General features: G+C 42.2%; 1 protein-coding gene across 2 annotated transcripts; it reads left to right on the top strand.

Moving 5' to 3' along the window:
- The first annotated feature begins 7071 nt into the window (after nucleotides 1–7071).
- LOC307262861 (somatostatin receptor type 5-like) lies at nucleotides 7072–12401 on the top strand. 2 transcript variants are annotated; one of them, XM_080043867.1, is made up of 4 exons: nucleotides 7072–7310; nucleotides 8684–9411; nucleotides 9734–10150; nucleotides 10894–12401. In XM_080043867.1, exons 2-4 carry the CDS (start codon nucleotides 8728–8730, stop codon nucleotides 10975–10977), a joined length of 1185 nt encoding a protein of 394 aa, XP_079899993.1. In that variant the 5' UTR covers nucleotides 7072–7310; nucleotides 8684–8727; the 3' UTR covers nucleotides 10978–12401. The 2 variants fall into 2 exon arrangements, with proteins under 2 accessions (XP_079899993.1, XP_079899992.1); XM_080043866.1 differs by having other exon boundaries at nucleotides 10891–12401.
- The last annotated feature ends 1023 nt before the right edge of the window (nucleotides 12402–13424 follow it).

Raw genomic sequence — 13424 nt, 5'->3', positions numbered from 1 at the left:
ATAAATAAAATTTAAAAAAACATCAAATTAGTGTTGTTTCATATGGTTATAATATGTAGGCCTGTGTCAATGTGTGGCTTGTAGCCTATACGATGTGAAACATAATATTTACTGTATTTTTGCTGCTGGACGCGCGGCTCGCGAGGAATAGGCTCAAGCTGACACAGCTGAATTAGCCGTGTGTCAGCTGGGTGTGAGTTCGGCGCGGCTCAGCTCCAAACTGACACAGGGGTAGTATTGACGGTACCGTAACATGGGATGCAAAGTAAAAACACGCACTTCATACAAAGCGCAGCGTGAACCTGTTGTCACTGTGCGGGAGACGCTCCCCTCTCCTTCATCTGATCGCTGAACACATCAGCATGTTTACGCGTCCTGTCTATCAAATGTAATATATTCGCTCGGGGCTCCCGGTCAAACCACAACTAATCTTCCTAACAATGGCGACAACAACACTTTCCTATAATGTGAAGCTGACAGCGATTTATTAAAAAAGAAAAGGCACAGTGCTTCCTGCAATTGGGTCGGATCGAGTCCGGCCAAATTCACACCACAAACGAACTGCAGCAGAGTACGTTTTGAAGCGCATCGAGACCACCTCTTCAACTGGGTCTCGGAGCGTTTGTTTGGTCCGCCCCGAGTGCGATTGCTGTATTCACACCTGTCTGAAAGATGCGCACCGAAGGCGGAAGTGCATCTGAGTTCGTTTCAACTGAACTAAACACGGCATGTGTGAATACACCCTAATATATTGTGTGTGGGAGGAACAGGACCTCCTGCATGACATATTTATCGCATTGTCAGTGGGTTATGTTCGGATGTAGCGGCGGCTCACCCATAGAGGGCGATAGGGCGCCGCCCTCCTGGACCCATGCCAGCAAAAAACAAAAATATAATAATGATAATAATAATGATGAAAAATATATATTTTTTTCTATTTATAATCATTATTTATGATTTCAATACAGTTTTTACCTGCATCTAAGTCTGAATATCATTGTACAATCAGCGTCTGTGCTCTGTACCGTCACTCTGGGGCGATTTCGGGCTGGTTGAAAATCGCCCTGAGCGCTCTCATGGACTTCAATGTAAATCTTTTTTTTTTTTCAAACTGCAGGCCTCGCAATGCAATCTCTATGGGTTCCGGGGGTGCTCGCCAGTGGTGTAGTCTATTTTTTTGTAGTGTGTATACTGTGATGATTCCCTCCTAGCCTCTTCTTGAATATGCAACATAGCATTTACACATTAAACATATGGCTTACACCGTGGTTAGTTTACAATTTTGTTGTTTCTGCATTAGGTGCAGCAAAGGCAAAACATTTTACACCTTAGCCTGCCTTTAGGAACACAGAGTTTAGGATTTCTATCCCCAAATGAAATTGGGGGGAGGGGGGGTGTATGGACGTCTCCCCCAGATTGTTTTTATATTAAAATAGAAAAACACAAAAATCAGTAAGTCTGTTCTAGATCCCGATCTAAGAGGGTCCGGGGGTATACATTTTTTAAGTGAAATGCATGAATCTGGTGCACTTTGAGGGGAAAATTAAGAGTCTTAATCTGAAGAATTGTGTGAACAAAGATTTTGGAGACACTGGGTCGGTTGAATTAGAAGCTATTGATTGTTATGATTATTGATGCAGGGTCCTCTGGGATGGGCTTGGTGCTCTTTTTTCTTTTGTGGGACATATTTCTCTGTAATATAATGAATTCATTTAAATGCAGTGAGAGGAACGAAGCAGAAGAACTCTGTTGTCCAGCTATCTTTTTTTCCACAGACGAGGCTGAAATAGGCTGTAGACTATACACAGTGCATGGGCAACTGAGGGCAGCCCCATTTCCAATTTGTTTAGAAATAAACTCAATACACACTGTGCATGGACTTGAACGTGACGTGATCAGTTAACCTCGGATTACCTCCCAGATGAACTGATTAAATTATTAGGCTATTAACTATCTAGACCAAAACATTGTATTCCAATTTTTTTTGTATGATACATTTCATTTGCATAATATGATGTTAATATCAAACACACAAACTAAAAAAAAAAGAAAAAGAAAAAAAAATGTTGGGGGTCAGGGGCCCTAAGCAACCGCTTAGTTCACTTATACCTCGGGCCGGCTCTGGTTTTCTTTCATGTTACTCAGTGCATGAGTTGACGGAGTGAATCAATCGCCACCTAAGCCTATGAAAACTGCACTGATGATCCGATCTTGAAGTGCTCGCAAAAGTTAATATGGTCCCTGCGCGCTGGTGTGCTCCGACAGCACCGTGCGCGTCGCCCGAGGGGACTACTGAGCTGAATGTTGCGTCGCGCTGCCAGTATTTTCGGGTTAGACATCGCCCTTTCTTTTACCCAACAGTCCGCAATGAAACGGGCCGTGGGGTTATGCCTGGTCCCGCATATCTATTATAAGTCGGTTGCGACTTCCACAGGGACACAGCGCACAAGTTGAATTTATGAATGAAAGTAGGACAGTTGAGTTATGTCACTATCGAAATTGTTACGTGTCATTTCGCATTTCTTAGTGGGCATACGGAAATGCTGGAGCTTTCTTAGTGGGTATACTGCGTACACCCACTACCTGACTACACCACTGGTGCTCGCCCCAACGTGTTGGTGTCATACGTACAGTAAGCAATGAACCAATTACAGTGACTGACCAACCCAGTCTCACAGTGAAATGTGAAATATCTACGTTGGTCCACAGCGCAAAATGTAGAGGTTTCACAATAAAGGCCTTGAAATTGTGAATTACCTACATTTGTTCCCCCTGTTAATTTCTAATGGACAGCGTACATGTCACGTGACTTTCAAATCCTCCCTGCCGAAACGAAACCCAAGCTGTGACCGCCATTGCCCCAGCTTTTATTCTGCAGATTCTTAAGATGTATAAGCTATTAAATGGGTTTTTGATAACATTGTTAGTGAGAAATGTGTGTCTTACTCCCACAATCTTCACTCAGTGAATATATACGATGTAGTTTGATGGTTATCACGAATATTATTCTGGACATCGCCAAGAAAATGTGGAAATACAACATTTGTTTCAGGTTGATATACTGGTTGCAATGCTGTTGCTATGACGCTCGTGGCGCTGCCTTAAACCGGAAACAGGAAGCGTTTGAATTATTATTATTTCTTTGCTGTAAATGCTTAATTTGTTGTTCTCTCATTTAAAAAACACATGTTTATTTCATAGGAGGGATGACGTCTACAGAGTCGCCTGCTTACAGCTCCCGTGACAGTTATGAACGTTTTATATTTTCTTTTTCACAAGGAACGCCAATCAAGAGAGCAGAGCTCAGTCATCCTCCACGGTCAGACAGAAAGTGAAGCGATAAATTACAAAGTAAAATCGGTTGGCACTTCCGGTTTCACCATATGTAATGTATTTAGCTTTCTTTATATATCCATGGTAGCCATTTAGAGCAAGCTGATCACTCGATATTGCGGACTTTACAGTTAAAATTGCAGGAGAGATCACTTTGCTTGCTTTTTAACCTCTGTATAATCTTGTGGATTAAATTGCTTTTAATGTTATTCATTATTTTACATTAAATTACCTTTGAGGAGAGATATCCTTGACACCTTTTTTTTCTCACCTGCACACTTTGTTACCTTTTACGTTATATCTTATTTTCTGTGACTTATATCCACATGCCGGAAAACGATCTCGGCGCACCTGCAGCAAGCGCTCCCCGAAAGCCTTCTCGAATGCGCATTGTGTTCTACAGGTTTTATTTTTTTATTTATTTTACATAAATAAGATTTTTCCCCCTTGCAATTTTACAAATTTTGTCTGGATCATTCCTTAATATCAGTTTTTTCTGACAGCACCCATACAGCATTGATGTGTCTAAAAGCTCACATTACATTAACTGTGTCAAAAAGCAAACGCAAAGATCTTGCAAGGGCAAAACATTATCTCTGTCCACCTATTAGGCCTATTTCCACCAGCCCACCACCTGAATGGAGCGGCTGTTCAATCTCTGCGTCTTGACTCTAAAGATTCAGAATATTACAATGATTTACTGATTTGCAAACTAATATGTGAATAAGGGAGTATTGGCACCCCCCCAATTTCAAGCACTGAATATAATATAATAAGTATCTCTATCTGTGCTTAAATAATAATCAAAAGGGTACACCATTGGTCTCCCATCATATGCGCTGTCCTCAGCACAAATTATCTGTCCTTAAACGTTAAAGCCAATCCACCATCCCCCTTGATTTTTTTTTACAACTCGAGTACTGGTTGTCACCCCTATGCATCATCTCTCTGAAAGGGTCAAACAAACATTAAACATCAATCTGCTTAACTCTCAGTTCTTTTAAATCGAGTCTGAAGACTTTTTTGTTTCCATTTTAACATGCAATTTTCATTTTATTTGCTTTTAAATGTTTTTAAATCGAGTTTTCATTTTATTTGCTTTTAAATGTTTTATAATGTGTCTTATGTATTCTAATCTTGCCCCTGTAAAGCACTTTGAGTGGCCTTGTGTCTGAATTGTGCTATATAAATAAACTTGCCTTGCCTTGCCTTGCCTTGCCTTGCTTATGGACGAGCCAGCGCCATTCAACAACTGATCCATAGACTGTTTTCTCTGACAGCTGCTATCACCGTCCGTCATAAACCCGCCTACCAAGTGCTGTAAACAGTAGTAACCCAAACCAATGTGATGATTAGCACTGTTATGTTGCACATATGCTATGCCAGCATCCATTTGTTTAATCAGAACACAACTGCTACGCCTAAAATAAAATGTTATCAGATGAAATCAATCAGATCATTGTGATTAATTGTAGAGCAGGTCTCTTCACTTTTAAAGGTAGACTATCTGAGGAGCACACTGGTAGATGACAATTTATCTGTGATGGCCACAGCTGGATAATTAAATCATTTTAGAGCTAAAATAATTGTATTCAAGAAATTAACTAACTTAATGTCCACAAATACTGTACAGTAGCCTATGTACAATGCTTGTCTGATGTTGCCAGAGTGGTTATGCCAGATGAACAGAAAAAACAAACTGTTAAATGCAATATGACATTGTCATATTAGCTATCTGTTTTAGGTTAATTTACCCATTGAATGGGTCATTTTAGCCATCATGGCAACAATTGCCCCCCTGAGATTATTGTCAGGAGCCGAGCCGCCACTGTTCAGATGTATTACAACGACATAGCTGTCATCTTTGTCACCTGTGTTTATAGTGGTCACTGGTCAGCAGAGCCGGTGTGAGTACCAGATATGTTCGGCTGCCAGATATGTTCGGGTTGCACAATGATGATGCACTTCCTGTAAATTATATTCAAATAAACTTTTAAAAAAACAGTTTTCCCTACCTTTTCCTGAAGCGAAAATGTATTTACTGTATTAAAACCAACATTAAGCTTACAAGATTGGCATTCGCCTTTTATTAAATAAAACAGAGAAAAAAGTTTCATGTTCGGGCTGTATTGAACGCTCTCGCGAGATATCTTGTACCGCCGCGTGATCTTGGGGACAATAATTACGTATTCCACAATCCCTTGCAAATTCCGAACTATAGCCGAATGCTGCCCGAATTTATCTGGCAGCCGAGCATATCTGGTACTCACACCGGCCCGAGGCATAAGCGAAATGAGCGGTTACTTAGGGTCCCGACTGCCAGGGGGGCCCCCCCAATTTCTTTTTTATTTATTTTTTTTTTTAGTTTGTGTGTTTGATATCAACATCATATTATGTAAATGTAAATTATCATACAATAAAAGGAATACAATGTTTTGGTAGATAGTTAATATCTTAATAATTGAATCAGTTCATCTGGGAGGTAATCCGAGGTTAACGGATCACGTCACGTTCAAGTCCATGGCATGCACAGTGTGTATTGAGTTTATTTAAAAATATTTGAAAATGGGGCTGCCCTCAGTTGCCCATGCACTGTGTATAGTCTATAGCCTATTTCAGCCTCGCCTGTGGAAAAAAAGATAACTGGATAACAGAGTTCTTCTGCTTCGTTCCTCTCACTGCATTTAAATTAATTCATTATATTACAGAAAAATATGTTCCGTAAAAGAAAAAGAGCACCAAGCCCATCCCAGAGGACCCTGCATAATATTTTATTTCAAATTTATATTTCTATGGAAAATCCATGTGTCTTTCTTCAATAGCTTCTAATTCATCCGACCCAGTGTCTCCAAATTATTTGTTCACACACAATTCCTCAGATTTAGCCTCTTAATTTTCCTCTCAAAGTGCACCAGATTAATGCATTTCACTTTAAAAAGGTAAAAAAAAATCTCCCCCGGACCCTCCTAGCAGGGTCGTGACCTTGGCTGGCTACTAATTTCACCCAGCTGGACATCGGAGGCAATAGTGGAAAGACTATATATCTATATAGTGTGTATATATAGCTCTGGACTACCACCATCCAGGTTGCCCAGTCCCAAAGCTTTCTCTTCAATCAGCTCAGCTCTATCAGCTCTAATAATGTATATTATATGTTATTCATAAACATTTAGGGAAAAAAACATGCAAGAATCAAATCTCCCACACAGCAACACTCAAAGTGTATTTGCATATTGTGTTCTACACAATTCACAGTAAATGTGCCAAAAAGCAGACGCAGAGATCTTACAAGGGCAAAAAAGTTCTGCTCGCGCGCTCTGCCCAGTGTGCCCACCTAAAATTTCTACAGGCCCACCCTAATCTAACTGTCTAGAATCGGGCCTGCATTGTTCTCTCTCTCTCTCTCTCTCTCTCTCTCCCTCTCTCTCTCTTTCGTCTCTTACACGTTCACAGAAGGAAGAAAGTTTCTATCACTTCAGGATTGAGTGGAAGGCTATAGCTATAAAAGCATCTGCTGGAGAGGAGGGCCACAATGTTTATAAGTTTTGTAAGCAGCAACAAGTGGTCAGGGTGGTGATGCGGTGATGGGTGGGACTCTCATCCTAAAGGCGGGCTGACGTTCTCCACATAAATAGGCGATGTGCGACGAGGCGCTATATGGACCTGTGAGTTGCTCCTCTTCAGCTTCAGTAACGCACCCCGCCCTCCCTCCCCCCAATGCGCGCAGGATCTCCGAACTGACCTGTGAGAACATCGGGTTGAAAAGCAAAGCCAGACAATGTTGCTTTTCGCGCGGCGGAATGTGGAATTCTGAGCGTGCTGATTGCAGGGGAAAATGCCTCACAATGAAAAGCCGAGTGCGAGGGTAAAGAGCGAGGGAGTTGCTTTTGTTGACCTCCGAGAAAGCTCACGTTTACAAGACGCGCACAACGCCATCGGACAGTGGAGAGGATAAAGGCGCACAGGAGCGCACACAGGTAGGCTGAATCCCATCTAGTGACTGTCACGATATTTATAAGAAAACAATGTGTTGATGAAATGAGATTTTAATTTCAGTTTTTGACAAGGATGAGGATATTAAATATGTCTTACCATAGTTTAATTATAGCCATTTATTTCCCAAACAGAGGATTGGTTGATTATGTCTGAATTTGGGTGGAAATAAATTGTAGGCTTGCCGCTTTAAAAGCAGTATTTATTCAACTCACATTTAAATAACTGGCGTGTGGACGCTTTAAATGCCTCCAGTGACTGCGGGCTACAAACTTTAATAGTTTGGTGGACACAGAAAATGCCAAGGCACGCGCAGCCTTAAGGGGACAGGGGCAACGAGTGTTTGTTTTCTCAACAACCTGCTGCGGGCTGCGCGTCACTCCCGTGTTTTTCAGCGCGGTTCAGTAAATCCTCACGTCACACCATTTATTTGTGCAACACATCTTCACAGCCTCGGGTTGCATCGTCTGACAGTCACAAGTTTATTATTTTAGGTCGTCCGCGAGGCACAAGGTGAGGACATGAAGGTAGCAACTAGCACCCCCCCTCCCCCCCCCCCCCCCCCCCCCCCCACACACACACACACACACACACACACACACACACAGTACCAGCATGGATTAATTAGGTTCGCAATGCCAGTTGGTCATTGCGCATTCGAGGTTGTAGCCTACATGATGCATTGAGGGATACATTTCAGTCACAATCGATCCCAAAAACTAACATATCGTGGTATAGATAGTTGTGTGCACTCTTAATATGATATTTATTATTAGTTTTGTTTTCTTGTATATTACGAAAGCTGCTTTGCTCTAAAAAAAACACAAACAGTATATGGAGTTCAAAAGAGCTAATTTTCAGCTCAGCATGTGTAAAATCATATTTTTAGGGTGAACATAAGTGCAAAGGATATCCTTAAAACTTTACAATTAATACAAACTAGTCAACTGTTTTACAAAATCAATACCTAGCCAGGGGGAAAAAAACACTTTAGAAGAATTTAGGTTAGCATGGCCACAGCTCATCAAGGGTTAGGTCTACTTGCAACGTTGGCTGCTGTCTCATGGACATCCAATCCAACAGCAGTGACAAGTACTTAAAACCTGCTTAACTAATGTCCTTTTCTGCTAAATTGCACCTTCCCATTAAGAGAAGTGGCATGTTGGCTGCCTGCCCAGACAATTTAGTGGAAAGTTTCTCTCCTGGTAAATACGGGCAACCATCGAGCGCCTATGTGAGATCCTCCTCAGAACCTATACGCAGTACCCTACAATACCTTACTAGGTTTTTTTTTTGCTGCTAAATGTCCCATAATAATAACAATCGGAAATGTGTGTATTGACTTTTCTCTCATAAGCTATTTTCCTACTGTAATCCAAACGGACACCCCCTCCTATAAACATGGATGGCTGCAACTGGACGTGCATCTCTGAGAATGCCAGCGTCTTTCCCTCCCAGGCCTCCCCTCACTACCCCAACAACAACACTGTCACCAATAACAATTCGCCCATGCCCTTCGACGTGGTCACCGCCGTGGTCTACACCGTGGTCTTCGTAGTGGGTCTCCTGGGCAATACGTTGGCCATCTTCGTGGTGGTGCGCTACGCCAAGATGAAGACGGTGACCAACATGTACATCCTCAACCTGGCCCTGGCCGACGAACTGTATATCCTGGGCATTCCCTTCCTGGGCACCAACAGTGTGCTCTCCTACTGGCCGTATGGGGACTTCTTCTGCAAGGTGTGCATGACCGCAGACGCCATGAGCCAGTTCGCCTCGACCTTCTGCCTGACGGTGATGAGCATAGACCGCTACCTGGCCGTGGTGCACCCCATCCGCAGTGCCAAGTGGCGCAAGCCGCAGCTGGCCAAGTTCTTCAACGGCATGGTGTGGGTGGTGTCCTTTGTGGTGGTGCTGCCGGTCACCATCTACTCGCATGTGCAGGAGGAGTTCAACACCTGCAACATTTCCTGGCCTGATCCGCACGAACTTTGGTCCATCGTCTTCATCCTCTACACGTCCATCCTGGGCTTCTTCGGCCCTCTGGTCGTCATCTGCCTCTGCTACTTGCTCATTGTCATCAAGGTATAATGGGAAACCCTTTATTACAGAAGTTTATTCATGGGGGTTTGTGGGATGTGTGCGGGTGGGTTAGTTGGTATATGAGAGTCTTATGTGTATCTACTGTAAGTTGAATGTATGTGATTGGGTCTGTTGTATTGTTTTTCATATTGGACCCCCCTTGAAAACGAGAAAGTTCATCAAGGGACTATCCTTAAATACACTTTCAAATTACAATCATAAAAAATTTCCCTTTTGTAGGAGGTTAAAGTACTCTACCTTTTGTCAGTTTTTATAGTGCTCTCATAATCTTATACAAACCGTTTCAACATTCAAACACTTTCAGGTGAGGTCGGCAGGTGTGCGCGCAGGCCGGACCAAGTGGCGTAAGTCGGAGCGTAAGGTGACGCGCATGGTGGTGGTCATCGTGCTGGTCTTCGTGCTGTGCTGGCTGCCCTTCTTCACCACCAACATCGTCAACCTGATTCACATCATCCCCGAGAACAAGACCACCGCCGCCATCTACTTCTTCCTGGTCATCCTCACCTACGTCAACTCCTGCGCCAACCCCATCCTCTACGGCTTCCTCTCAGAGAACTTTAAGCAAAGTTTTGCCAAAGTGCTTTGCGTCCACACACCCAATACAGTCAGCACTACCACCACAGACCAGATTGGAGGTAGACTGAAGGCCCTCAAGGAAATCCACAGTCCTATTCGTCCACCCGCAAGTCCAGCACAGAACGGGAAATCCCAGAGCCTTCAGGTATAGCACAACGGTATTCATGTGATCCGTGTAAAATATATGTATATACTCTGTATATTAGGACGGCATAGTTTAATCCTAAAGAAGATTTGAGGTCTTGGAAAAACAGTTACCGTAATATCAAATCCAACAACGCTATCGTACTATGTTTACTTTCTGACCGTCAATCGAAAACTATCGCTACTTTCCCTGAAGGGAACAGAAATACTATACTTTTAATGCTTGAGACTATATGAGGTCACACCAACAGTTGTACACTTGACACACAAAGATAATATTCCAAAGGATTTATCAAGCAAGTTTTGTAGGGTTTAAAAGAGAGAGGGGGTAGGGGAGATAGAAAGCGCCAGGATAAAATACTTTAGACCCTTACGACTCCCAGCAGCAGGATCAGCACCTTGAGGAACATCACGTTCCGGACACTCATGCATTGAATTGTTGATATTTCTGTGAAACAACCATAAAATGTTAATATTTATTTTAAGAAGAGTGCATTGAAAGGGGACAGACACTAATTATTCTGCCCTAAATAAAACCTAGTATTGTAATTTGTAATTTTGTAATTTATAATTGGACATCATACCTAGGGCCAGACCAAATCTGCTGCGTCCATGTGTCAAATTGCCTTGCGTGTGTTCCCGTGAACGCTCAGTGTATTGTCTTCCTAATGTCTTTAATTTGACGTTCTTTTCTGTCTTGATTGTATCTCTAATCTCTGTGTCTTTGGTGTATTGTTTCAGCAGCCTGTCCAGGTGGAAGTTATTGGGGACCTTGACAGGGAGCCTTTAACTGCAGAAATGGTGACAAATGGCCAGCCATTGCTATGAGTATTCAAGCTGACCTGCAAAGTACTAGTACTCTTTCTGCTGTACTACTGCGCTACCACAGGGGGAATAGAATGATTTCACGTCTTGACTTTGTATTCATTAGTATTGCCTGTCTTCATTGCTGACCCTCCCTCTTTGACTGAGACATTTTGGGTAGAAGGCCAAAGAAGCAATGTATAGGAGAGAAAACTAACTGCATTTATCACAGAGCTCTGCTTTTGTGGTGGTTCTTTTCTTCTTTGTACTGTTACTGGGTTGGCTGTGTTGTACAAATGTTGTACAAATAGTTTATGTAATGATTTAAGATCTCAGTACATTAACAAAAAAAGTAATTATACTTTAAATGCTGTACATTCTCTAACTATTTCTCTCAACTGCAGAGAAAACCAGACTTGTATTTTTTAAACATGCTTATACTGGAGACTGGCATTTTTTTCCTTAATTCCTATTTTATATTTGATGATGTTTTATTAAGTAACCTTGTTTTCTGATCTGCTTCTGTTTTCTTTGCTGTTGATGTTTTTTGCTATTAATGAAAACTCAGCGTTTGCCTGTTCCCTTCATAGAATTCAGTATAAAGTATATTTTACAGCACTAAGAGACATCTGTGCCAAACGTGTCCACATTCCACATTTTTGGAAATTAGCTTATTTAAATGTCTAAAAGATTTAACAAAGAACCTTGCGAGCCCTGGCCAGGACACTGCACAGACTAGGCTGAGTTCCATGTAATCCTGTGTTCTGTATTAAGTATTACTGTATATGTATATATCAAAATAGTTCTCTTTTAATTTTCGTTAAAACATCAACTATTTGAACTCAAGGGCAGTATCCAATCACATACCTCGCAACAGCGATGCAAAAGATCCTATGACGTCCACTTCAGCGCGAGAAATGCGTATTGACAGAAAAGTAGGTTCACTTAAGAGGGAAAATGTAAACTGCAACTGTTTGTTTGTAATCAATCTATAGTATTTGATTGATTTTTACTGCTATAACTACAAGTTACCACTGTTTTATGGTTAATGAAAATTACAATTATATTTAATTTGGCTTGTTCGCTTTGATTGGCTTCTTGTGATATTGGACTTCAATGTTACATGACAAATGCCTTGAAATAACAGCTATCCTCCTGGATTTATCTCTTCCACATTTCCCAAACAACCTCTTGACTAACCCTTTTGGCGCTTTTCCACCGCATGGTATCAGCTCAACTCGACTCGACTCAACTCGCATTTTTGGCGTTTCCACCGCAATTTCATGGTACCTGGTAGCGGCTGCTTTTTTGGTATCGCCTCGCTCTAGGTTCCAAGCGAGCTGAGCCGATGCTAAAAGGTGACGTCGGCAGATGGCCGGCCACTGATTGGCCAGAGACTATTGTCTGGCCAATCAGTGGCCGGCCGTCTGCCGGCGCTTCTGATTGGCCAGAGACTACCGGCTTCATTCTGTTGTTTATTCTCCCCAACTCTACGGGACTTTTGAGTGTATTTACGCAGCGTGCAGCCTTCTCTGGCTCTCTTTCATTTGATTAGCATCACAGATCCGTTTTTTTTTTCTCCATATATTCGCTAAGCTCACCCAGTGTTGGTTGTTGGGGAAGTTACTTTTAACATACGAGAGGAGACATTTAGGGCAGCTAGGCTAAATAGATAGTAGCCAGCTGGGACAGACATGATAGCGAGCGATTACATTACAAGCCTCGGACTGAACTGATTACCTCAATAAAATATTCAGGCTGAGACACGGCTTGCATTTGAAAACACGTATCCTGAAACAAGCACTAAACAGTCAACTTTATCATGCCCGTGTTTACGTGCATAGGGATGTACGTGACGCATCCCTAGCCTACAGCTGACTGTGTGGCAGAGTCACACATCGGGACAACAACCATCCCTTTTAATGGCCCGTAGCAATATTCTTCTACTTCTTTTAGCAAACATTTTTCATCCGTGTTTTTGGCGGTTGGTTCAGTTAATAGTGCAACAACTGCTCGTAATTTCTGCTTTGCTACTTTGCTCCGGAGTAGGCTTTCAGCCCCTTACGACAACCCCGCCCACGTTCAGGAGGTACTATTTGCGGTGGAAAACGACCCGTGCTGCTACCAAACCAAGTTGAACTGAGTCGAGTCGAGCTACATGTGCGGTGGAAAAGCGCCATTCGCTGCTGGACTGTTAAGTTTGACATGTGATGCCAACATTATTTGGAAGTTGCTGGACAACTCTGTAGTAATTCTCTAGTATTCGATAGTTGTAACTTGACTAAAGCAAGACCATGTTAACAATGTTTATAGTAAGTTTGAGCTCCTTTCAAAAACTATCCAGTCAGATGGACCTGTGGACACATTCCTTACAGGAGACAAGGGAATTATTTGTGTTAGAAACAATGTGAATTTTAAAACAATACGTCATTTTGAATATGGGATCAGTTCCTGACATGCTGAAATATATA

The sequence above is a fragment of the Ammodytes marinus genome (assembly GCF_949987685.1).
Source record: "Ammodytes marinus genome assembly, chromosome: 16".
In the NCBI taxonomy this organism is placed as follows: Eukaryota; Metazoa; Chordata; class Actinopteri; order Uranoscopiformes; family Ammodytidae; genus Ammodytes; species Ammodytes marinus.
This window is presented reverse-complemented; position numbering and strand designations above follow the sequence as displayed.

Coding starts and splice junctions, on each gene's coding strand:
- LOC307262861 (XM_080043866.1), top strand. CDS start 8,728: ATGGATGGCTGCAACTGGACGTGCATCTCTGAGAATGCCAGCGTCTTT. Junction 9,412..9,733: donor ACTTGCTCATTGTCATCAAG/GTATAATGGGAA, acceptor AAACACTTTCAG/GTGAGGTCGGCAGGTGTGCG. Junction 10,151..10,890: donor GGAAATCCCAGAGCCTTCAG/GTATAGCACAAC, acceptor GTATTGTTTCAG/CAGCCTGTCCAGGTGGAAGT.